A 24,417-nucleotide genomic window follows, 5' to 3' on the forward strand; every position below is an offset into this window, starting at 1 on the left:
CTCTCGGTCATATTTTGCATTACTGACGATGTCCTGTCAAATATCGCAATGAACATGTTTTAAACGTACTTGATGAATGTAGTAATGTATTCACTGATTAATCGTTGTTTGTGAAACTGTACCCTAATAAGTATACTGCCTCAATCTACTGTCACTGAAACGCATCACACTCACTAAACACACACACGTAGATGGTCTACTCTGCCGCACCCTAGTGTACAAAGCATGCACAGCAAACTGAAAAGCACAGTAGCTCACTGTGTATTAGTGTGTAGTAAACCATGCAAGCCAAATTCCACCACAACACAGTTCTTTTAAGAAAGATGACATAGTGCAAGGGAAAAACCTTCAGCTGTGATGTGCCACATACCCCAGACATTATGTGAAGTCACTTTCCTCCAGTGTTGATGGGACAGCTCCCATTGGAAAACTCAATTTAGCAATAAGAAGAGAGAAAAAAGAAAAGGGACACGTGGCATTTAAACAGAAATATATTAACTGCATTATAAACATACCAAGATACTCTGGAGCCACATAGACAAGATGTGATGATGTGGTGTGGCCCAACCTACCAGGGTTTATGTCACCCAATAGGATTACTTCTGAAAGGCTTTGAGTAATGTTTGTCTAACTAAAGCTTTAATCTGAGCTAATGAAGCCATCTGACAGCGTACAGCAGCCCAGTGAGCGTTTTGGCAACAGGATGAGAGCAGAGTAAATCACTGTTTAATCACCACTGGTCCTCGGTAATGTCACAACTAATGTATGCAGTGTGTAAAACAGCAACCAAGGACAGTGGTGGCCTCGGGCTTGAGGGCTGACATGACAAGATACATTTGTCAGTCGTTTTCCTAGTCTCCAGATTGCTGTGGAATATATGAGATGGGTAACAAAAGTTAAAAAGAAAAACAATCCTTGTATCCTACAGTGAAGGAGACACAGTTACCCTTTTTTCTTATCCTATAATGAACCATAAAGGGCAAAGACATGAGGGCTCACTGAATGGTTTGATCACTATGAAAATGATGTTTCTCAACCCAGATGAACACCTGTAGGAGACTGTGGACTCCCTGCCCTCTTCAACACCATCATCAAAACACCCACTTAAGGAATATCTGATAGGAAACTGCTCCCCCATCCTTCTGGTAGAGTTCAAGACACTTGGAGACTCAATGCTAAGCTGCATTTAAGCTATTCAGGTGACAACTGGTTGCCAAACGGCGTATTGACACACTTTGTTGCTATGTCTTTGTCTGCTATAATTCAAAGTACACATAGAGTCAGACTGCACGACAGACAGAGCAAATGCTTGTTTAGCGTGCTGTTGCATGAAAGTGTCCATCAGGGGAGGCGTTTTATTTGTTGTGACAGTTGTAGTTGGGGATCTAAAGAGATCTTAAGGTGCTGTAAACATTGTCGGTGGCTACCATTAAAGCTACAGGGAGCTTTGATATCAATGCAAATCCGCTGGCACCACTATCCAAGCTGCCTTCCAGATTAGCCCAGGCTTAGAGCTCTGGCAGCGCTGCTGGGGCAGACCTTTGCACGCAACTGTTTACTGTGTGCGTGGGTGCACGCCTCTGCGAGCAAGCTATTGTGTGCATACATTAAGAAGTGCATGTGTATGTGGCTAAATAGTTTTCAGAATGACTGGCAAGCCAAATAGGACTTACTAAAAGCCATCTGCCAGGTGCAATAGTGTGGCTTTCATTGATTAAGATGTCTCTGTTGACATCAGTGTGGGATTTCAGGAGACATGGGGAGCTGTGACACGACAAGTCTGATTCTAATGGACATGTATAATTGATGGGAAGGTCGATATCGGAAAGTACCAAACATACACTCATTTCTCCTCGCTGTCACTGTCATTTAGACAAGGCTCGTTGTCCATTATGTGCTACATGAGTGCTCATTGTTAGGAATAACAAAAAGCACAACTTAAAAAAACACACATTTTATCCAGCAGATTGATCGGCACACCGGATAGCGTGCACATTAGGATTTTATTTGTTGTGCAATGTTTCAAACACAAAGCTTCATCCCGGACATCATTTTACCCAATCCCTATAAAAAGTGATGTCAACAGAGGTGCTGACTCCACTTGCAGTGGAGCCTTGAACCACAGAGTACTAGCAGAGTTCATGGCCTGACAAGTGCAGCTGAAAAGCACAATTGTATTGTCAGGATTTGTGGAGTCTGAGTATAAGCCATGACAACCAAAAGACCAGCTCAAGAGGTTGAGAAGTTAGGACCTGTGGGAAATACTGCCCAGGCACAAAAGTGAGCATGCACGCGCACAAGAACAATAGCGAGGTTTCATCTACTCATTTTCTTTTTTTTTCTAGATGTGCAGAAAAGCTGCAAGAATCACACACTGACCCTGAAGTGTTTAATACCACATTTGAACAGACTCGTGTTTATTTGGAGACAATGAACAGATCACCTTTGAACTTATAAAACCATGGATCACAAATCTGGGACAAAATCTGACAATAAAATGCAAAAGACACAGATTGAAAAAGACGATGACGCAGAAAAAAACACTCTGACAACGTACAACCACAAAACTTATCCACTGAAAATATGTGAGGGGTTGGTATCAAGCCCTGGTGACCATTTGAAGATGTTCCAAACACATGCTTTTGTGTACTAAAATCAATATTGCATTCATTTCCTTATCAAATTCCAGCTCACAGTAACATACATTATGGTGCAGCTCAGCATCAGGACAGACATCATGCTGCTGGTTACACACACAACAACAAAATAAAAAATCAGCCTGTGAATACATCTTCAAACTCGTGCGTTGCTGTCACGTTTCTGTCTCTCCCTGTATTGAGATCTGTGTCAATTGGTTTGAGAGGGAAAACTGTGTATTGGAACTGATGGGGATAATCTTTTGTTGATGTTTGGATTTGTTTGGGTTTTTTTCCAGAGGTCATTTTATAGCCAAAGCAAGGGTTAGATGGAGGTTGACTCCTTTTTCTGCTCCCATCAATCCCTCTGTAATCTGCTCCATCCCACAGCTGCGGTTCTGCTTCTATCTGAGTGAAGTGCACGAAAAAAAAAAGGGCACGGAGAGGCCGACAGAGAGGGCCGTGGTGTTGTGTAACACCCAAGATGCTGGGAAACCCTGCAAGCAAATGAGTCACTTTTGCAGTGATAAATGTTGACAGTGGAGCACAAATGTGAACTCAAGCAGCAACTGTTTACTTGCACATCGTTTGCACAACAATACACAAGGCTATGATATTTATGGACGCTGGTTTTTGGATGTACTGCAGTTTTTCTAAACAAACTGACAGGTCTTCAGTGGGCAAGTGAGCTAATTAAAAAACAGAGACTGTTAAGTAGAGAAAGCTCCAGAAGCTTTAAACCTGCAATCATTGCAATATATAACACAACAGAGGAATCAAAAGATGCACATGAGGACACACACACACACACAGTAAAGATGCATTGCCTTAGGTGATGCGCTTCTGAAAACCGCACTGGCTTGTACAGCCAGAGGCCGATGGCCACAAAGTAAATTTCACGGTAAAGGAACAAAGCTTTTTGGGAAGACATCCAAACGCTGGGAAAATTCTATTATGCCTGTCATATTAAGCAAACTGTGTCACCACTGACTGAGGCTAGGTCACTTGCAATACCAAATCTCTCTCACTAACAGATGCACACACACACACACACACACACACACACACACACACACACACACACACACACACACACACACACACACACACACACAGAACCATCATAAGATCATAAGTCATTAAGTTTAGGACTTTAGCTTTAAAAAAATATGTATGTCCTTTATGGGTTATGGGATGGGAAAGAGGTGGAAGGATTTTTAAGTCTTAGTTTATCATTTGAGTCGCCTTTTTCTAAAACTCTGAGAAACGGTTGGGGCAGCTTTGAGACGTTTCTTAAGATGTTTTTGAGATGATCCTTGGTAATCAATCGAAAGCAAGTTACTTGTCAAGATTTTGCAACACATTTTTTGACTCTGTCTTTGTTTGTCCTTGGCATCTCTGTTTAAGGGGAATACACAAAAGAGTACAGTTATGTGAAAAAAAAGTGTCCACAGCATTTTGTGCAATGCTGTGGAAAAAATAAGTACACCCTAACTGCTTTCACAGGAATTCGAATGGTTAGTAGCAAACAGGTGCTGCTAGTGTGAGAACCACTATAAAAGCAGAAGTTTTGGCAGTATTCAGCTGTATGCTAACACGATGCCATAATCTTTCCAAGTGTGGACATACATGCCAATTTGCCAAAAGGTCAGATCATGCAATGCTCAGAAAAATTGCAAACAACCGCAAAAGGCCTCTGTTAGTGTGTTAAATGTTACAGTTACAGCACTATTAGAAAAAAACTGAACTAGTATGGCATGTTAGCAAGTGTTAACAGCAGAAAGCCTTAGATGCAACTTTGCATCTAAACAAACTACAAAGACTTCTAGAACACAAACCTTTGTACAGGTGAGACCAAAGTGAAGATGATTGGCCACATTTGAAGAAAACCGAGCACGAAATATTAGCACAAACATCTCACACCAACTATCAAGCCCAGTGGTGGAGGCGTGCTGATTTTGGCTTGTTTTGCAGTCGCAGGATGTGGGTACTTTGCATGTGAGGGGTCAACCATGAATTCTTTTGTATACCAAAATATTCTAGAGTCAAATCTGAGACTGTCTGTTGACAGCTAAAGCTTGGCCCAACTTGCATTTTGCACCAGACAATGATCCCAAGCACAGCACTGAATCTAACCCAGAATGCTTAAAAAAGAAACAAATGAAGGTTTTGCAATGAGCCAGTCAAAGTCCCTACCTCAAAATGGCTGAAATGCTGTGATGGGAGCTTACAAATCCTGCAAACCTAAATTAACTGAAGCATATTGTAACAAATAGTGGGCCAAAATTCCTCCACAATAATGTGAGATACTGATAAAGTCATACAGAAAACAATTACTTCATGTTATTGCTGCTAAAGGTGGTTCTTCAAACTACTTCAAACTACAAGAGTCAATAAAGCCTTTATTTGTCACATGTAAGTTGCCCTGCAGCGAATACAGCAGGGGAGACAGGTTGGAGACGGTAGCATTATGGAAAAACACTGAAATGTACAAAACAATAGGCAAGTCGAGGAGGGGAAAAAAGAGACCTCTACTCATGCTGGGCTCCTATGGGAGGACAGCATGAGAACAGAAAACAAAACAAAAAAACAAAAGGGCAGGATTTAGTTTTCCAAAGTATAGCACAGTGCTGTGAAAACTTTCTTTTTCACATGAGGCCTTCTAAAGCAAAGCGCAGGGAACAGAAATCAGAAAACTGCCACTTAACTGAAACCGATCTCGACTGAGGATCTTCTTTTAAATCTAGGATTTAAAACAGACACTATGCTAAAACCTGGCTAAGATAGCCAGAATAGTAAGATATAAAGATTTAAAACTCAGTTTCTAATTTATTTTCTATCAAATAATAAAAGGTTTCTGTTGTGTTAATCATTTAAGCAACATTATTAGATCTATGTCTGTCGTTTATCACTACTGCATGACTACTATATTGACAGCTACAAACAATATTATTAAATGTTATTCAATCCAATTGAAACCTTATGTGAGTGAAAACAATTGGGAGGAAATTGAATGAGTCACTCCATTTGCTGCCCGCATGCCACAGCGATGTTAATATATTCCAAATGTACTTCTCTCCCCACCAGTTTCTTACAGCTCACACATGACTGCGCACTCAATCTGCCACAGTCCTGGAGAGGACTGCTTTCCTCTACTGAGTGATGCTTTTCATTAAACTCTGCAGGAACCTTGTCGCCTGCCTGTCGGGCCAGTCTATATCCAGGTCATCAATAATGATTTCCACAATGCCAGTGCGTTGCTATTTGGTCATGTTTGAGGATCGTCTGTGTTGCTGAACCTCAGGGAATGTGGTTTGAAATGCTCGTCGTTTTAACACATCTTTCCACTGATCATTCTCACATGCTCACAGCAGTTTCATATCACAAAAATATCTGGCTTTGCATCTTATTACGTTTGATTGTTGAAGCAATGGCGACAGAGACCAGTTTTTGTCAGTATGAACATGGGGTAGTTATAGTTGCATACCCATAACCACACAATTGTTATAACAATTTGGTAACATTTATCTACTGCATGCAATCAGACTTCCAGATTTAAAGTTTCACTCTTGTGCATCATTCCAGCTTTTAGTTTTAAACACCAAGCTTTTAATTTTAATACCAAATATGATTCAACATTGCATTCAGACAGATGCCAGCTTATGCATGTAAATATGAAGTGCTCGTCTTAAATGAAAGTTAGCCATGGAGTTCCACAGGGCTCTATGCTGGTACCACTATTTTTTGCATTATATATCCTAAGGGAATTAGGCAACATTATTAGAAAATAATGCATAGATTTTCATTGCATTGATGACTATACCTAGTTGAAGCCAGATGACACAAAAAATAGTTAAACTATTGGCATTTCTTGAAGACATAAAGACCTGGATGACCTGTAATTTCCTGCTTCTAAATTCAAGTAAAACTGAGGTTAATGGACTCAGCCCTAAAAATCTTGAAACCATGGATTTTGAACCAGATACTTACTGAGATGGCACTCCAATCTTGGAGGTTCTTTTGCCCAAGATATATCTTTCAATGTGCACATTAAACGAATATGTATGACTGCTTTCTTTCATCTGGGCAGTACTGCTGAGATTAGAAACATCCTTTCTCAGAGTGATGCTAAAAGCTAGTTCATGCATTATTACTTCTATCCCAAAAGTTGATTCTGTTCATCTGAACGTAGCGTTTTCAGTGGGGGAAACGTTCTGTCACTGATCCAAGTGACTTCTTCAGTCTCAGCTGACTGCATGTTTCCCCAACCTTACAAACAATACACTTGCATAATGACTGAAACTAGCTCGACTGATGAACAATGGGCCGTGAGGTCAATTTAGGGCCTCTGAGCAACAAGAATCCTCCAGGAGGCACAGAGCCAGATGCTCAATGAATGGGTGAAACAAACAAATTTCACCATTGATGTGCTAAAATCAAAAGAGGAGATTCTAGATGAGAATACTCTTCAAAAGGTGTTTGAATTCACTGAGAAGGCTCAACGAGGACAGCGTGAAAATTCTAAGACCAGGCAAAAAAAGAACTTTGACCTACTTGTTTTGCATTGGAAACATCAGCAAAATATGTACAGTGTCCTCAGTGGCCAGAAGAGGAACGGATTCCACACAAGTGGGACAAGTGGGTGAAAAATCTGTCTGACAGACAACTTACCCAAACAGTGAAAAACATCCTTGCAAAAGGGTTGAAATTTGCTGTGATGCCGAGACATATCCCGCTAGTGGAACTCATCATAGCACAACATTGCAGATGTGGAAGCAGAGCATCTGCGGAGAAAGCTTTAGCCTGTCTCAGCATTGCAAAGGATATGAAAAGTGGCAGGTTACCATTCTTAGACTGAGATTTCCAGCAGTAATGGGGGACAGTGATCAGTTGATGTGTACCGTAAACCAACGCATACAGATCCGATGTCTCTCATCATCCACTGGAGCACAAACAGGGTGTCATCAGGATGCTACAAGACAGATTGAACACCATCCCTACAGATACAGCAGCCAGGGAAGCAGAGGAACATCACATCAAGAAGGCGCTGAGTAAATGTGATTATCTCACCTGAACATTTGTCAAAACTGGGAAGGCACTTAAAGAAAGCTCCAGCCGATCCAGAAGAGAAGGACAACTGCTGCCTAAAAGAAAAACTGTAGTGATCCCGTATGTGTCAGGAGTTTCGGAACAGTTGCATTTTTGACGCAGTGTATTTTTTAAACCCCAAAATACACTGCGTCAAAAATTGGTCCACCCCAAGGATTGGGTCCCCCAACATGTGCCAGGAGGATTGCCATGATTTATACATCAGGGCAACCAAACAACCAGATGGCACAACACAGACAAGATACCTCGTCAGGCCAGGACTCTGCAGTCTATTTAAACCTACAGGCCAGTGGGCACTCTTCAGTGATGAGCATGTACACATCCTGGACAGGGAGGAACGCTGGTTTGAGTGGGGAGTCAAGGAGGCCATTTATGTGAAAAGAGGAAGACCATCTCTGAATCGAGGAGGGGGCCTAAGGGTCCATCTTTCATCATCCTACAATGCTGTGATTGCAGCCACTCCCTGATTCTCTGTGAATGGTAATTGATCAGTGGTCATCAATCAGTTGTTCTTGATAAATGGTTATTACAACTTCCATATTAATGATCAAGAAACTGACCTCACATCCCTGTTCGTCAGTGGTGCTAGTTTCAGTCACTGTGCAAATGTACTGTTTATAAGGTTGGCGAAACCTGTAGTCAGCTGAGACCGAAGAAGTCACTTGGATGAGTCACATTTTTCCCATTAAAAACACTACGTCCAGATGAACAGAATCAAGCTCACCTGGGTGTTTGAGCATGCCTGAAGACATACAAAGAAAGAGCATATTCTCCCATATTAACTTCTTTCTTTGGCTCCCTCATAAATACAGAATTTAATTTACATTTTTTCTCCTCACAGACAATGTTTTGAATAATTGGGCCCCATCGTTTTTTAAAGGCCTCATTGTTATTAACCTAATAGAGCACAGCGCCCTTAGGCTGGAGGATGACTTGTAGTATTTAAAAGTAATTCAGGAGACAGACTTCCTTTCTACTTTTAAGATGACTTAAATCTTTCCTTTTTTGATAATGCTAATAGTTAGGGCTTGACCAGGTTTCCCGAAGCACCTTTACTTGCTTTAATTAAATTGCTTTTAACCTTTAATACTGCTATAGGCTCAAGCTGCTGGGGAACCTCATGTGATACACTGACCATTTCTTCTCTATTTGCCTTCACTGAACCGTCTCTGGTGACAGCATGGGAAGCGAGGTGCCTTTTTATTAACTTTAGTTATATTCTCGGTAGTTTTCCCCAAGTTGCATCTAAATCATTTCCTTTACTAGTATAAAGTTTCAGTACTCTTATTAAGTTGGATCAGTTTGGTGAATTACTTTGTTTTGTTAAGCTGTGTTTTAAAAAAAATCCTTTTAGCAGACTTGTGTTCAGATGACGTCATCTATGTGCCCACTTATTTCTTACAATAGCATATTTTCTTCTGTAATTTTTATATTTTTGTCATTTTGGATACAATGTGCCTGTGAAAAAGAAGTTATTATTTACATTAGTACTTTTATAGATTTAAATCAATCCTGAAAGTTTCATTTTTTGACTCAGGTACCGACTTGGCTTCTTGGCCACTTTTTATGACCATTGATCGGATTAAATTTTACTTTAATGCATCTCATTTAAAAAGCAGAAGACACGATCACACACCTAAATCAGTGCAGAACAACATTACATGCTATTATACCGAGTATAATTTATTGCATCAACTGCACATCGCTGCCATCTTGTGGATGGGAGACTGTTTTTACATCATTTGTTTTCATATGAAGTTCTTAAACAAGCAAAGTTAGACCTTAAACCTGGTTTCCAGCTATAAAACCAAGGCCCCGCTGAATGCACTTTGTATTCTGTGTTTACTTCATTTTGTTGCATTTAATTATGGACACCCAGTTGCATTCAGTTTGTTTAGTGATTCATCCTCTAATTTATGTTTCCCAGACTTGGGACATGACTAAACAGGATATTGCATCAGCGTCATTTCACATTAACTGACCAATCCCGAACAGTACCACAGGCCATCATTTGGATTAAGACTTGGAACAAGAATACCTGATATTTAGGAATGATATAGCAGTCCGTCTGTCTCTCCGTGTTTCACGGCGGGGCCAGAGGGATGAACGGAGTGAGCTGAGTGGAAACTGTTGCTCAACTGTTGCTTCTTTTAAACTAAATTTATACTCCTCATAAAATGTTCCCAAAATGTTTTTGCCAAAGTTTTCTCATCACAAATCCAATAAAGTATTAAACAGAAAAGAAAAAAAAAAGAACATGTTGTTACATCATCGTAATGTTTTATTTACTCATGACAGCACAGTCTTTAATAAGGTCATCTGTGTACATTAGTGGTTTAAAAATTCAACACATAAACTGGTATAAAGCAGTCCCGGGGACTGGCTGACTAAAAATAGTTCACTTTCCCTTCTCCATCGGCTCTCCTCATCGGTGCACCTTCTCAGTTGTAGCACAGCCTATAAATCTCAGTCACAGTCTTACTAGCTAACAGCTAGTTCTTTCCTCTCGACTTCACCTGCCGCTTTTACAATACATCTGCTGCATTTCTCACATTCGTCGAGATAAAATAAATATCTCTCATGGCTCGCGCTCACTCTGCTGTGTGTAACATTCTTGTCTTTCACTATCCCGACTCCCTGCGTTACCCAGCTGCTGTTAGCTGCTGCATTATTCAAAGTATATTTTGCAGCTAAGGTGGCAGTGGGGTTCCTGTTTTTCACGGTATACAATGTATGAAAATTGACAGTGATCACACTGTTTACTCATCCACACTACTGAAAGAAGCAGCACGACAGAGGATCTTCTTTCTTACTGAACTATCTGCCAGACTCGTCAGCTTCAGCCACACACACAAGCTATTATTTATTTTATCTATTTATTTCTAAAGAAGATTAGTTTTACTTATAACTTCTTTAGCATTTAAAAATATTTTTTACTTTCAATAAAGCCTTTGGTCAACCAAAGAAATAAAAAAAAATCTCTTTTATTACCTTTAAGGTTCCTTGTACCTGACTTTAACCCCTGCTTTATAATCCATGACAGAGACACTTTGGTCCAGGAGGGTCCGACACAGGCAGTTTATTACAACCTGATTGGTCTTTTTGACGCATGGTCCTCTTGCACTGAGATCTCTACTGGTCAAGAACACGCCAAGTCTCCATGTCGTTCGCATCTTGGCAGGGTGTCAGCAGCACTTTACTCTTACTCTAAGTACCTTTGGTTTTCTTCCACGTGTGCATCAAGTCGATGGGGTTACCTTTTGCTAGAGGAACGAACCTGGTGTCTCATCCAGCTTGTTGGAGCTAAAGAATGACAGCAGGTAGACAGATAAACAGATCAAGATGCTGTCTTTATGAAGTCTTTCAACAGGCCCCCAAACTTGTTTTCACTACTTACAGCGTGATTGTCCTGGTTGCCTGGGGTTACTGGCACTACTACCAAAAGAAGACTGGAAGTTATGGATGGTCTCTTGAAGAATCTGCCTCTCTCTACCCTGATGACAGACAACAGTGATCATTATGCATTAGGAACAGATTACAGAAAGATGCTGTAAATGTTCTTTAAAAGCAGCCATATCTGGTATGAATCCACTGTAACACTATATATGTTACATTCCCTCTATATGTCTCTTGTGGCTCAGGCAGTTTATTATTAAGACATAATGTTAGGATATACATTAGAAAGATACAGCACAAAATAGATTGCTGGAAGCAACTTTGAAATGCATAACCACGCTAAACCGAACATACCTTTCCAGCATTGAGCTCTGATATGGCAGCCAAGATCTGTTGTCTGGGTCCGTCTGTTTTGATGCCCAGCTCCTTCAGGTCTCCATCGGTTAAAGTCAGGAATGCTTCCATATCCACCTAAAAGACAAGAAAAGAAAAGAAAAGAGATGCATTTTTGGGCTTTAAGAGTGAAAATGTATGGTTAGAAGGCTAAGAAAGAAAAGACGGAGTACCTCTTGTTCCTCAAATATAGGCTGGTATTTCTCAAGGGACAGTTTCTTCAAAATACTGGACAGCTCATCTGAAAAAGTAAAAAAAACTATAAGGGAAACTGATACCACTCATACTTATTTCACATCAAAGCACATGGTGTACATAAAAGAACACAATCCATGCATGATGATGATTTGGGTTAATGCTGAATAAAATGCGCCGACACCTTCATCTGTGATGGTTCCGCTGCTGGATCCTCCGCTGCTCTTGGAGCGTGGATGAGAAGAGGCTGAGGACAGAGAGTCTCCTGGCACGGGGGGAATCTTGGGTGTTGGGGAAGGAGACGGTGTGAGAGTGGGCGATGTGCTCTTGGAAGTCGAGGAATTCCCAGACTGAGGTCTCTTTTTCAACTCCATTTTCTACAAAGGAGGACAGTGAGGGTGGACGGTGGTATTTGTTCAGCTCTGGCTGTTTTTACACAGCTTTACAAGACATTAAGAGTTAGTGTCAAAGAAAACCTGTGAAAGAAAGTTGAGACCTTTCTGGAATGGATGTCTGAGGCAACAAGGCTGGGATGGGTGTGAATGTCAGGAAGGCTGATGTCAGGCAGGGGCAAACCAGGTGCTGAAACTGGTGGTGGTAGTGGGGCTTGACTCGGCGTCTGGTTGTGCTGTTTTTCCGGAGGTTGGCTCTTTACCTCTATAAGGCCGGCTGCTCTTTTCCGTTGGGCTGCTATCTGGGAGAGCACGCTGTCTGCACTGCCCCCTGGCGTAAGGAGAAAGCAAGATTGCGATGTGTTTTGCAGCCTCTGTGTCATGCAATCACTTTTTGCTTTTAATGTTTTTACTTGCGAACCTGAACGGTTGTGGGAGTCCCGGTTGAGTCCCGCCACTCCATTTGAGCCTCCAGAGGAGTGGGGGGAGTGATAGTGACCAGAGTTGGAAGGAGAGGATGAAGATGGTCCCTTGGGGATACTGGGAAACTTAATGGACCTGCTGACCACACGGCTGATGGATGTCTGTCCCATAAAGGAGAGAGAAGGAGCAGCATAAGGACAAATTTCGTCTTCTCTGACCTGAACTAAAACCCTCTCTGTCTAACACCCAAAAGGACTCACAATATCTGAGTTTCCACTGCTGTTCAGCTTCCTCTGTGGTGGCATGGGCAGGCGGGGCACTTCGCTCTTGCCCTCCCTGAGGACGCGTGAGCGGTCCGAGTTCCACGGCTCAAAGTTGGAGGGTGGCAAGAAGGGAGGAATCACTGCTTTCAGCTTGTCATTTGGCAGCCGAGTCAAGGGGGCCCCGCTTCTCAACTAAATTAGACAGACACATATTAAGAGTCACAAACACGTCTTAAAACTAAAAGAACCCTAATCCAGGATAGTGCTCCTACCATCGTGGTTATTAGAAAGTCGTCTTTCTCTGAGGATGCTCTGCAGTGACCTGCTGAAAGGAGAATACATCACATTTATACATTACTTTGCTCACATAAAGATGGACATATGCTCAGCTACATTTACCCTAAACATCTCATGGACATGTGATGTCATTCATGGTTTTAAGGAAAAAGACTCACCACCATCTTTGGTCTTCACTGCCCAGGCGGTGCTCATGTCATTCCCTGCTACAGCAGGAGTAGGTGCCACCGCCCCGTTGGAAACAGCAGCGGGCTTCCTGTTCGCCTTCATCGTGGCATCCAGTGAACTCTCGGCATCGTCTGGAAATGGAGCCAGGCGATTGGCTGAAAGGCCATGCCTGAGAGTGTGAGTTAACTTGAGCCGACGGAAGCGGTTCGACATCCTACTCCACCAGGACTGGAAGAGGGTGGACACAAAGGAGCGTTATAACCAAAACTATTATGATATCCTTGATAGAAAGCAACTTTGCAAATTACATTTTTACCTTAAGGCCTCCTTTGTCATCGGGCGGCACGGGGACATTGTTGAGGGACTGTCGACTCTTGGAGCGCGTCATTAAAGTTCTGGCGCGGTGTTTCGACTTATCTTTGTCTACCTGCATGCACACGGATGCTAACAGACGCACCAGCTCAGTGTCTGACAGAAAACACAGGGAAACAATTATGAGTATATGCAGTTAATAACTTGCAAAACGCGAGGGATTTAAGTCGACCTGTTTCATGATCGTTATCATAGATTATTCTACTGATTATTTTCTCTATTAATAGATGAATTGTTTGATTAGACAAACTGATAAACACCCATCACATTCAAACAGCTCGTTTCACACAGCTAATACTTCAAAAAACAACCTCCTCACTTACTGCTAAAACCAAAGTCCAGGGATGAGCTTTTCTAAAAGCAAATATAACTGAAAAAAGATTCAGTTCTTTTTATTCCAATTCACGCTTCTAAATTTTGATTGGTTGATATTATGAAATCACTACGTGTGTCCTGTATCCTCATCTTAAGTACACTACTTTATTTAAAAGGTTTAAATAAGGGATTTCACAAATGGTGGATGCCTTTTGGTTGGTTGGTTTTTTTAGCTGATTATGAATGAATTATAGTCTTTAGCTGAGGTTTTCCCAAAGTGTTATTAGACGGAGCAATGACAGGAAGAACTACCTGGATCATTGAGCAGCATAACCAAATCAAACGCTGTGTATCCATTCTTAGCTCGGAGGTTGACATCAGCACCTTGATTCAACAAGTACTTGACAATGTCTTTATTGCTGAATGGAGGGCGGAGGAGAAAACAAAAGACAGTGTAAGAAATGATACTTGCTCTGTGTATGACTTTGGAAGTCAGACATCCTGATATTAAATATGGTATTGACTTTTTGTCACTCTGTAGTAGAAACCTGTTCTAATTTACATTCAAAATCAGCAGGACAGCAACAACAGTGTTTAAGATAAGATAAGATAACCTTTATTAGTCCCACACGTGGGAAATTTGTTTTGTTTAACACCTGAGCCAAACTTCTTAACCTCAAATTGATCTAAATCATTCTAATAAAAAAGCAATTTTCTGGTTGAAACAAACCAGCAGCTTCTCCTCACCCGTGGTAGGTGGCCTGCATTAAAGCGGTCCACCCATGGACACCATCTTGTTTATCTATGTCGGCATTCTTCTCCACCATCAGCTGAACCACCTCTAACTGGCCGCTTACTGCTGCCATCATGAGAGGCGTTGCTCCCTCCTGATTGGACAAATTCACCTGAGCAGGATCCTCCTCCAGGATTTCTTTGACCAGCTGTGAATTTCCTGAGAAGAAAACATATTTACAGATGTGTAGAGGCATGTAAAGTCATTCGTTTCCCAAAAACTTTTCCTCCAGGTTTATCTGTTCGATTCAGCGTACCTAATTTCAGAGCGCTGAGCACATCTGGCCTTCTTCTCTCATCATCTGCGAAGAAACAAGTGAGAATGAGAAGAGGAAAGAGATCTGGAAAAAACACAGCCCACATAGCTCAGCAAAAATCAGGCAGCGTGGGGGGCGGGGCTGGGGTGATAAGTACACAACTGTTACATGCTACAGAGTTCAACACACACATAAATCACATCAACTATAATTTATGTGCGAGACTGCTTAGAAAAAAAAGAAAAAAGGCAGAAAAGTAGAGCGGTGAAAGACGCATTCACTAGCAAGAACTAAAGCTCCAAATGTGATTTACCAGAATGTACTGCTAATGAAGATGACACGTTAATGAGAAGCAAAGAGCTAAGCCAGAGTCTGACGCTGTGGTTTGGGGAAGGCAGTGGCTTCGAATCCTGATAAATCCCTCTCAGTTCCCACAAACAGTTGCATAGGGCAGGTGGGCATTTGCAGCAGTAAACCAGCGATGTCTGAAAGGTGGGCCCACTCCTGAACTTCAGATAAGAGTAATAAGAACCTCACCAGAACTTGTACATCGTTAGAAACTAAAACTTGTAGGTTTCGCTAACAAATCTGCCTGATTTGTCTTTTCACACTTTTCCTTGTTTGCATGCTGCAATTAAAACCTTTGAAATATACACTGCGTGTGGCTACGTTGGTAATTTGAGCTAAAAACCTGAACTACCTGTGAGAAGAGCCATGAAACAAAGAGGCTGAGCTCCTCTGGCGCCTCTCACGTTAATGTTAACTGAAGTGCATTCGCATCCTGCAGGGGGTCGGGAGTGGGGGATGGATTCTCTTGTCGACATGGTGCTACCAAAATAAAATTCAAAAGCTTTCAAAGCACCACACACTCTCAGAAAACACTAAAAAGTTGAGTATTTACTTTATTTTGTCTTTTTGCAAACACTTTTTGCACTATTACGTCACTCTGCTATTCTCTGATAATAACATAAAACATAAAAACATTCAACTGACTCCTTCATTATACTACACAGTGAAGTGTATTAACACAAGGCCTACTGTGGAAACCACTGTTGCCTTTATATGTTCTTTTTATGTTCTATATGGATTGAAGATACATGTGAAGTTGAAGTTCTATACTGATGTTATCCATGTTATTTGTGTCTGCTTTGGCTGATTTAATTTTAGTATTAATAATAATAATAAACCCCAACAATCAGATGACCCACTATGAAAACCACTTGGCAACGGTGGAGAGGAAAAAACTCCCTTCTAACAGGAAGAAACCTTCAACAGAACCAGGAGGGGCAGTCATGCTGCGCCCGCTAAGGGGTGAGGGAAGGAAGACAGGACAGCCAGTATTTGTTCTTTTTAGGAAACATGTAACAATGTGTGTGCAGGCTCGGCCGCTCAGCTCCTTCAGTTTGCTTCAAAAGTTTTTCAGACTGGAAGATGTAAGTAAGTAAATTTTTATTTATATAACACCTTTCAAGATAAAATCACAAAGTGCTTCAAGCTAAAACATAAGAACAAAAATCAACCAAAAGCAAGTTTAAAAAGATGAGTTTTTAACTGTTCTTTTACAAGGGCGTGTATAATATGCGATGGCACTACTGTACTTTATCATCAGGCCAAGACAGCAAAGTCTGAATGAGTAACTGAGGGAAGGCCGTACCTGTCTGTGGTCTGACAGTAGTGATGGAGTCCAAATAAGCCTTGATGTCTCTCTGTTTCAGCTGCATGGCCAGTTCAAAGGCTGTCTTGGACAGAACGTTGATTCGGTCTGGGTCAGCTCCACGTTCCACCAGCTGCTGAGCCACAGCCACCTTTGCAAAACACACACACACAGCTTTAATCATCAGGTCCTACAGAAAATTAGCCCAGGTCCATTTTAAACAATTTATAAAAACCCATTAATAAATGCCACCAACATACCCACAATGTGCTAAATATATATATCTTTTTTTATCCATCCAACCGTCAATGTTTTAAACCCTACCTTCCCACTTAGAGTGGACAGCATCAGCGGTCCCCATCCAGTGGTCTTCTGAGAGAAGTTTACATCAGAGCCCCACTCCAGCAGCAGGCACACAACGGCCTCATGACCGTGCTGAGACGCCACCATCAACGCTGTGATGTCCATGAATTCTCTGCCACCTCCTCCTCCCAGACAGCCTTCACCGGGTCCAAAACTGGCTCCGCTGTGAAAAAAAAACACAAAACACAAAACAGTGGAGGATGTTAGTTAGATATCACACTGGGCTACAAATTTACTTGAAAAAGAGAAAAAACCTGCAGCTGTTGTTATTGTTGCCATTGGAGACCGCCTCTGCGGCAACAGCCAGGTGATCAAAGTCATCCACGTACGCACCGCTCTCCAGAAGCAGCTTGACTACATGAGTGTGTCCCCCGCGAGCCGCCATGGTCAGGACGCTTGCTCCAAGCCTGTTGCGCCCATTAATCTCTGCCCCGTTCTCCAAAAGAATGTGGGCGACAGTCAAGTGGCCAAACCTGGGAGGAGAAATAGGACAGAGGAAGAACTTTGCATGTAGAAGTTGTTCTAGGTGAATTAGGATGCTCTTTTTAAGCCAGCTATCACAGGCTCCAAAAGAGATGCCAGTGCACTTTAAGCAAGGACTGTGTAGAAAACTACAGGTATGTTCAAAATTAGAAAAAGAAAATGGATAAAAGTGAACAGTAATTTGCTACAAAGCACTTGAATTTTCTCTATAAATAAGGTTGAAGGCTCATTGAAATCTCTAGATAACAATGGTATTACTTTATAATACGGCCTGCACATAAGGGCATAAATTAAGGTTTTGTTTCTTTTAAGATCAATTTAGCTAGGCTTGGCTCCATCATTATAAATTCTCACTGGCCTGCAAATTTTGATGATATCTTTGTTTCCTGTAAAAACCTGACTTGTTACCCCGTTATTATAATGTGCCTTCTTGTAATTAACTGTTGGTAAAATATAATTACATTTGAATTTCAAGTAAAATAATTTAAATACAATTTAACTACAGTGGAATTTGTCGCTGGCTGTACCCACGAAACTCCACTAAGTTCCGCAAATGTTAAACCCCCGATCGGCCTGTGATATTAAAGGAAACAAGACTAAACACAATCTGCTCCCTCTCATGTCACTAAAATGTGTGTTTTTATGCGACGAATTGGGGAGGGGCATCGGAAGATTCCTTCCCTTTAATATTAATTACTTTATGATTAACAACACACGGTGGCAAATAAAAAAGGCACATTTTTAGAAGGAGTATGGTGCCACCCTCTTACATGAGCTACATGAGTTACATGAGCTCCAGCAAGCTGCCCCACCTCGCAGCCTGCATCAGTGGGGTCCAGCCGTAGTTGTTGCGACTGTCCACTGAGGCCCCCTTTCTCAGCAAGAACCGGACCAGGTTCTCGTGTCCGCTGGCCGAGGCGAACTGCAGGCCGGTGTTTCCCTCTTCGTCGGTGCAGTCCACAGGTATCAGAGACAACATGTCCGCAGCGTCACACTCCGAACCCGCTTCTGACCGCAGCCTGCTCTGCCGCCCGGACTCCTTCGGGGCTCCGGGCTCCAGGATGCTCCGGGCCGTTTCATAGTCCCCCTCATCGCAGGCACGTAGAAGTAGCCGCGAATTCACGGGGACCCCGAAATTCATGTCTTTATTCGCCGCGCTGTTTCGTCTCCATTCAGTTTCCAGTTGTTTTATCGACGCTAACCGTGAAAAAGTTCTCCTCTGTCACTTGGCGGCGGCCTGTGTTTGGAAATCATGATGCACAGCAAAATGAAGTTCAGATTTGTTATTAATGTTCTTCCTTTCAAACAATACGCCAAGGAGCTCCTCTCCAGTCTCTACATTTAGTCTAATGTTCTTCACAAAACAACTTTGTGGCCATCAGCCGGCGATGCCCGGTTCCGTTACTTGTTTAGGAATCTGACCACGGTGAAGTTAGTGGCTACACGGCGCAACTTCTGCTTTTCAAAACAAAAGCATACTCAGGTACGATCAGCTTTTAAGGTACTTTGGTCAAACCCACTTATAGCTCGGCTGCGTAGTATATTTCATTACATTGTGTTTGTATATCCTCACTCCACATTCGTATATGACTAGTGTCCGATACATTATTAGCCAAGATAATATTTTAAAATATACAGTGTCACAAACCTTAATATATACTTTGTGACACAAAGCAAATGACACATCTTATAATTTAAAAATGTAAATATCAAAAGGGTAGTGTTCCACAGAATAGTATTGATATTGATATTATTCACTCGGCTATCACCATATTTCTGAACTTTTTGTTCGCCTCAACATGATTGTATTATTCTGAAACGTTTTTTACCGGAAGTGTTCTCTGGTTTTTATGTCTCTGTTTGCTGTTGTTGTCCGAGGTTTCTGCGTTACATACTTAGAGGTTATTTAGTTGTTGTAGATATACAGAGGTTAACAGTGCTAAAAACACGAGGTTTCTGGTTTATTTTTAATGTTGTCATGATTGTTATTGTTATTTATGTCCTGCCAACGCGCAGCTGATCAGATGTGCGAAAAACGTGTTTCCACTGCCCTCCAGTGGTGGAAAAATGCAACAATTCACTTTATTCCTTTTTTTTTTTAAACCACAGACACCAAATAGCAGTATCTACAGTGAGCATTATTATTTGCACAATATACACAAATATAGTTTTAATGTAAACTTTGAAATAAGGTTTACTTTAAATAAATAAATATATTTGAAAAAATATTTTAAAAAATCTGGGAGATTTTTTTTTCTCTCAGTAGAAAAAACAAGCAGTATGTTATGTCTGTGAAGGTTCTCAGTCATCCAGGTCATCGTAGTCAAAGGAGCTTGCAAACAAAAGCGTCTGGACTTCTTTAAGTTGCTTGAAGACGTTTCACCTCTCATCCGAGAAGCTTCTTCAGTTCTAAGGTCAAATGGTGGAGAGTCCCAGATTTAAACCTAGTGGGAGTGACCCCCCACAGAGGGACAAAAGGACCCCCTGATGATCCTCTAATCGCCTGAGCCAAGGTGGGAAACTGGGCGTGGGTCCCAATCAGCCAGAGTTTCGGGTGTGTTCATTGTGAAACCTGGCCCCACCTTATCATGCGAATTCCTGAGGTCAGATGGCCCAGGATGTGAGTGGGCGTTAAGGCGTCTGGGAAGGGATCTCAAAACTGGATTATAGATGGCAGAGAGTTGGTGTCGTAAACCACCGCCTCTGTTCAAAGATGGTCGCTCACAGTGGACATAGATCTCTGTCCAAAATGTGAACATTGGCATCCTCGAAAGAGTGTCCTTTATCCTTAAGATGCAGATGGACTTCTAAGTCAGCAAAGAGGCACAGAAAAGAAGACCAGACACCAGCGAGGGAGGATAAGAAGGACAGACGCAACAACATTGTCATCCCCTATGTAGCCGGTGTATCAGAGAAACTCAGGAGAGTTTTCTCCAAGCATGACATCCCAGTGTATTTCAGACCCAGCAACACGCTCAGACAGAAACTGGTTCACCCGAAAGACAAAACGCCAAAACACAAACTTAACAATGTGGTGTATGCTGTACAGTGCAGCGAGGAATGCTCAGACCTCTACATCGGAGAGACCAAACAGCCACTTCACAAACGCATGGCACAACACAGAAGAGCCACCTCCACAGGACAAGACTCAGCAGTCCATCTGCATCTTAAGGATAAAGGACACTCTTTCGAGGATGCCAATGTTCACATTTTGGACAGAGAGGACAGATGGTTTGAAAGAGGAGTGAAAGAAGCCATCTATGTCCACTGTGAGCGACCATCTTTGAACAGAGGCGGGGCTTACGACACCAACTCTCTGCCATCTATAATCCAGTTTTGAGATCCCTCCCCAGACGCCTTAACGCCCACTCACATCCTGGGCAATCTGACCTCAGGAATTCGCATGATAAGGTGGGGCCAGGTTTCACAATGAACACACCCGAAACTCTGGCTGATTGGGACCCACACCCAGTTTCCCACCTTGGCTCAGGCGATTAGAGGATCATCAGGGGGTCCTTTTGTCCCTCTGTGGGGGGTCACTCCCACTAGGTTTAAATCTGGGACTCTCCACCATTTGACCTTAGAACTGAAGAAGCTTCTCGGATGAGAGGTGAAACGTCTTCAAGCAACTTAAAGAAGTCCAGACGCTTTTCTTTGCAAGCTCCTTTGACGAAGCAGTATGTTAATGAAAAAAAAATTGTTTGTTGCAGGATTCGATTTGTTTTCATAGCTTGTTTTCACAGCCAGTACAGTCAGAGCAAGCAAACAAACAAAAACACAAAAACAAAAAGGAAATGATTTTAAATGTATCTAATTAAATTACATATACAATTTGTACATTGTAAAATGTTAGAATTAATAGAATCTGGTCAAATGAAATTTACTTGATTGGCATAGATTTAGTTTATACCAAGTATATTTTCCGTGATGATTGCTAATTTAAATAAATAAATCTTTGATTTTATATATTTCATTTACATTTTACTCAAAATTCTTGCTTCATGTTTACTTGAGGTTAAGCTTTATTTACTGTGTACCCTGGGGGTTGGAATAACAGTTTCTTTTGTTTAATATGACGATAGGGGCTTCTCAGTGTCAACTTTATATTTCAATTTTGTGGGATATATTTTGCGGAAATTTGTGTAATTAAACCATTTATATCATTAGAACTATTTTGTAAAATATTGTATTATTTAATATTGATACTTTAACTTGCTTGTTACTGTTCTTACTGTGTTGGAGCAACTGTGACCTTTTAATTTCCTCTGGGATTAAAAAATATTCTGATTTTGATTCTTGCTTCTAAATGCACATTTTGGAATGAAGAATTTGCCATAGATTACGAGTAACAACACAATAACTACTGTAACAAATTTGTGGCATTATCAGTTTGTACAAATCACTATTACTGGAATAATAGTAAAGGTAACAGTTGCAGTCTTATCTAAAACGCACATACGTGATCACACTGCAATTTCAAACTCACGTTAATAGATGTCGCTATTAGTTACGGAGCTGCTTGAAACACCAACGAAGAAGTAGAAGACTTCCGGATGAGCAGTACATATGAGGAAACTGGCCTGTGCTCGGTCTTTTCACCGACAGCTAACCACGTTGGTGGCGTGCTTTCCTGGCTCACCGCTGTTCGCTTGAATTTTTTTCCGAATAAGTCGGTCAGGAATATTCACAATGGTATGTGCTGTTTGATTATGTCAACCAACAAGTTGTATGCAGCTGGTTTTTGCTAACTGCTTGATAATTTGTAGAGTAATTTGAACTCAAGAGTTCTACGGAGTGTCGCTGCTAATGCCGACAGCTAATGGCGCTCGCAGCCCCTTCATAAACACCGTCCAAACGGACTGTAGATAGTTACTAACGTTAGCAAGCTGTAGATTCATGCGGCTGTGGATGTTAAATGCACAGTTAACGTTTCGGCGCATTTCTAAGCGAGGCAGAAGACTCTCTTATATAAAGTTCAAGCTTCCTCTTGACTCGCGCGTTTTGTGGGGGCCGGTTGTTGCTGAAAGTAAATCATCGGGGTGTCCCAAATTATAGTTCTCTGCCGCTGCGTTCAGGTGCTTTTGCCCGGGCTTCCGAATCAGTGTAAAAGGAATCAAACCTAAACTAGTTCGCTGCGCGTGTTCTTGAGATCTCCCCCTTTTTTTTTGGGGGGGGGGGGGGGGTTGTTTAATTGTAAGCCATGCTGTGTAATAGTCTGTGGACCTTTTTTTTTTTTTTTTAAATACATCGTCCTGCAATATCAAGGATGGGCCTGAGTAACTGCTTTTTCCTCCTCACATCCAGGCTTTTAAGGACACCGGCAAGGCACCAGTTGACACTGAGGTTGCCATCCACCGCATCCGCATCACCCTCACCAGCCGCAACGTCAAATCTCTGGAGAAGGGTAATTAAGCTCAGATTTAGTTAATGTTGTGAGTTTAACCTGACCTGAGCTATGAGGACAAAAATTTGACTGATAAACCCTGATTTATGTATACGCTATTCTGAGCCACGGCTTGGAAAGCAAATCAAGGCAAAGTGATGACTGGCCGTGTTTTCAAGTTTTTGTGCATTTCTGCTCTGCAGTCTGCGCAGACCTGATCCGTGGGGCTAAGGAAAAGAACCTGAAGGTGAAGGGACCTGTCCGCATGCCAACCAAGGTACTGAAGACCATGGCTCAGAACTCTTATCTAACACCACATTGGAATAAATTGCTTTTTCTTGATTGCGTATCCTGAATGCTTGATCATTTTATTAAAGTAAAATGCATTTCTCTTCCTCCCTCCAGACTCTGCGCATCACCACCAGAAAGACTCCCTGTGGTGAAGGGTCCAAAACCTGGGATCGCTTCCAGATGAGGATCCATAAGCGCCTGATTGATCTGCACAGCCCATCTGAAATTGTCAAGCAGATCACCTCCATCAGCATCGAACCTGGTGTAGAGGTCGAAGTCACTATCGCTGATGCATAAATGACCCAGATTTTTCAATAAAGCAATGAATGAGGAAACTATGACGTGGTGGTGTTTGGGTTTGTGATGGTGGGAAACCTCAAAAGGGCCAAGTTTGCGATGAGTGTCTAGATGTTAATTGTAAACTTAAGCAAAATCTGCCTACAGGTACAAATAAAGGAACCTGAAAAAGCAGTCTTAGACGCTCACTGAATGGCTGTAGTTTTCAAAAGCAATAGATATAAATTTGCCTTTTATTAATGTCTTAAAGGAAAGAAAGTGCCAAAGGTTTTACTAAGTTAAAATGAGTGTAAACATTTGTCAGTTGAAGAATTATTAGGGAAACCTTGAACTAAGGGGGCTAGTGAAATATGACAACTGTAAACCAGAGTTGGATGTCTCGAGACCGGTCTTCACTTTTACGTGGTCTTGGTCTTGCTTTCTCAGATCGACAAAGTGTTCAGGAGATTTGGAGTCAACCATGGGGGGTGGCTTACTGGGCTTAAGCCCGGGTCATTTTTTTCAGAAGCCCGGGGTCTTTTGGAGTGTAATTTGTTTCATAGTAAGATGCCTGACTGACAACTATAAAACAAAAACTACACACCATATTCCAAGCGCACAGCACACAGTACTAAATTCCCTTTAATTTTGGTATGATCCGAGCTCAGGCACTAGTAGACTCAGCACAACGCTTGCGCATGTGAGCAAGGGGGGAGAAGCTGCTCCCTGCGAGTTTACTGCAGACAGAGGAGAGCTTAAGTTTGACCAGGTACCAAAGCAAATCATTGGCACTGTTCTAATAATGTAAATATGACAATGTTTCACAAAAGATTGATATCAAACTGATCACTTGACCCATATTACGTTACTTGCTCTTCGAGTGAATCAACAAATGGCGAAATGAAAAGCCGAACAACAATAATGCTTTCTTTTTAGAGAGTCTTAGCTTACATGTGTGT

General features: G+C 41.7%; 3 protein-coding genes and 1 non-coding gene across 5 annotated transcripts in view; 2 read left to right on the plus strand and 2 right to left on the minus strand.

The window, feature by feature from the left end:
* LOC101477282 (uncharacterized) overlaps positions 1–462 on the minus strand; it is a 63,393-nt gene extending 62,931 nt beyond the window's left edge. Inside the window, exon 1 of the mRNA XM_076888033.1 lies at positions 371–462. The gene's annotated coding sequence lies outside the window, so the exon portion shown is untranslated. The remainder of the gene's footprint in view (positions 1–370) is intronic.
* Positions 463–10,011: 9,549 nt separating this feature from the next.
* anks6 (ankyrin repeat and sterile alpha motif domain containing 6) lies at positions 10,012–18,940 on the minus strand. 2 transcript variants are annotated; one of them, XM_004575803.4, is made up of 18 exons: positions 18,321–18,940; positions 17,280–17,498; positions 16,987–17,188; positions 16,663–16,813; positions 15,009–15,053; positions 14,707–14,911; positions 14,272–14,378; positions 13,589–13,740; positions 13,263–13,500; positions 13,080–13,129; positions 12,805–12,999; positions 12,543–12,705; positions 12,226–12,452; positions 11,914–12,106; positions 11,708–11,775; positions 11,496–11,612; positions 11,143–11,239; positions 10,012–11,048 (listed from the first exon to the last, which is right to left on the minus strand). In XM_004575803.4, the coding sequence occupies exons 1-18, from the start codon at positions 18,647–18,649 to the stop codon at positions 10,999–11,001; spliced, it is 2,808 nt and encodes a 935-aa protein (XP_004575860.1). In that variant the 5' UTR covers positions 18,650–18,940; the 3' UTR covers positions 10,012–10,998. The 2 variants fall into 2 exon arrangements, with proteins under 2 accessions (XP_004575860.1, XP_004575859.1); XM_004575802.4 differs by having other exon boundaries at positions 13,080–13,132.
* A 3,102-nt stretch (positions 18,941–22,042) lies between these two features.
* On the plus strand, positions 22,043–23,520 carry rps20 (ribosomal protein S20). The gene is made up of 4 exons (XM_076888034.1): positions 22,043–22,200; positions 22,813–22,912; positions 23,095–23,168; positions 23,297–23,520. Exons 1-4 carry the CDS (start codon positions 22,198–22,200, stop codon positions 23,477–23,479), a joined length of 360 nt encoding a protein of 119 aa, XP_076744149.1. The 5' UTR covers positions 22,043–22,197; the 3' UTR covers positions 23,480–23,520.
* On the plus strand, positions 22,958–23,023 carry LOC112432563 (small nucleolar RNA U54). Its single transcript, XR_003023104.1, has one exon. It is a non-coding gene; the product is annotated as a small nucleolar RNA U54 (small nucleolar RNA).
* Positions 23,521–24,417: the final 897 nt, after the last annotated feature.

This window comes from Maylandia zebra, linkage group LG9, assembly GCF_041146795.1.
Source record: "Maylandia zebra isolate NMK-2024a linkage group LG9, Mzebra_GT3a, whole genome shotgun sequence".
Lineage (NCBI taxonomy): Eukaryota > Metazoa > Chordata > Actinopteri > Cichliformes > Cichlidae > Maylandia > Maylandia zebra.